At 60.8% G+C, this 1,359-nt stretch overlaps 1 protein-coding gene across 1 annotated transcript in view; it reads right to left on the bottom strand.

Moving 5' to 3' along the window:
- The window catches only part of ADAM11 (ADAM metallopeptidase domain 11), a 20,726-nt gene that overhangs the window by 4,767 nt on the left and 14,600 nt on the right, over window positions 1–1,359 (bottom strand). The window contains exons 9-12 of the mRNA XM_023746933.1: window positions 1,195–1,266; window positions 827–993; window positions 211–295; window positions 10–100 (exon numbers count right to left, since the gene is read on the bottom strand). Coding sequence (XP_023602701.1) covers window positions 10–100; window positions 211–295; window positions 827–993; window positions 1,195–1,266 — 415 coding nt within the window. The remainder of the gene's footprint in view (window positions 1–9; window positions 101–210; window positions 296–826; window positions 994–1,194; window positions 1,267–1,359) is intronic.

A 1,359-nucleotide genomic window follows, 5' to 3' on the forward strand; every position in this document is an offset into this window, starting at 1 on the left:
CCTTGATACCTGCTGAGCTCCGGTGTTTATTCCACATCATGCCCAGGTTTTGCCCCAGCGTCTGGGCCAGGGTCACTGCCATGGCCCCCATATTGTCGTACTTGGGGTGAGAAATATGGAGCACAGAGATGTTTACATCCCTCCCAAAGGCATAGGGCTCAAGCCTCAGCCCTCCCACCCCTCCCCCAGCTGTGCCCCCACACTGCTCACCTCATTCACACCCCCACCCCTGGACAGAGAGCAGATGCCTCCCACGTAGGCAGCCCCACTACTGGTGCTCTGGAAAGTCCTGCCCCTGCAAGGGAGAGGGTTGTCAGGAAAACCTCCTGCCCTTCCCAGAGTGGCTCCCATGGGCTGTGAGGGGCAGACAGGGAGCCTCCCCAACCAGAGCCCCTCCTGGGGGAGGTCAGTATTGCCCTCCACGCCAGCCTGTGTGGTCTCGGGCAGACCCGTTCCCCACTTTGGGTTTGTTTGCCCATCAGCCAAATGAGAGGGTCTCATTAGATCATCTGTAATTGCAAGGACCTTGCATCAGATTCGTGCCCCTCCCCCCACCCCCAGGAAGGGATGCTGGGACAGTTTGAAAAGGGAAGAGCAAAGGAGGGGGAGGAGGTGGGCAGAAGTGACCAGGGATAGGGAAAAGGGGCATCAACTTAAGATGCAGGGGAGGATGCCAGCCTGTTGCAAGGGGCTGGGGACAGGTACAAGATAAGACCGACTAGTCCCAGACCCCGCATGATCTCCTGGCACAGAGCAGGGGGTCAGTAGCCCCAAGCACCGCAGACACCAGCAGAGGCTGGCAGGATGCCTGGGGCGGGGGACTCACGAGAAGAGGTGGGTGGCATCGCTGAGCTCAGGCAGGCCCTCCCGCCGATAGACCATGAGACGGGCCAGGGTCTCCAGGAGGTCATCCTGCACCTGGATCTTGTCCCCATCTGCCCACGTTTCCATGGCAACCAGCACTATCCGGGTATTGAGCTGTTCCTTGTACATCTGGGCCCAGATAGGAGAAGATGGGGAGAAAGCTGGAGGGTGGGAGTGGGTGTGGGGGGAATAAGGCTGGAGGAGGGCTTCAGTCTGTGCTTCCAGGAAGTGGGGTTCAGTGGCTGGTAGTGCCCTCGATGGCTCACCCCGAGGATCTATGTGGCTGGTGGGGGGTTTGGGGTGAGAGGGAAGGGAAGGCGGGTTGCTCACCACATCAGCCAGGTTCACCACGGACTTGGCGAAGTTGCTGGTGAGGACCACGGACTGTCGCATCTGCTCAAACTGGAGGAAGAGCAGTGGAGGGCCAGGCTGCTTCCGGCCTCCCCCCCCCCCCCCCCCCCGGAGCCGCCCGCAAGCCTGGAACTTACAAGCTGG

Source organism: Myotis lucifugus, unplaced genomic scaffold, assembly GCF_000147115.1.
Source record: "Myotis lucifugus unplaced genomic scaffold, Myoluc2.0 scaffold_766, whole genome shotgun sequence".
Taxonomy (NCBI): Eukaryota; Metazoa; Chordata; class Mammalia; order Chiroptera; family Vespertilionidae; genus Myotis; species Myotis lucifugus.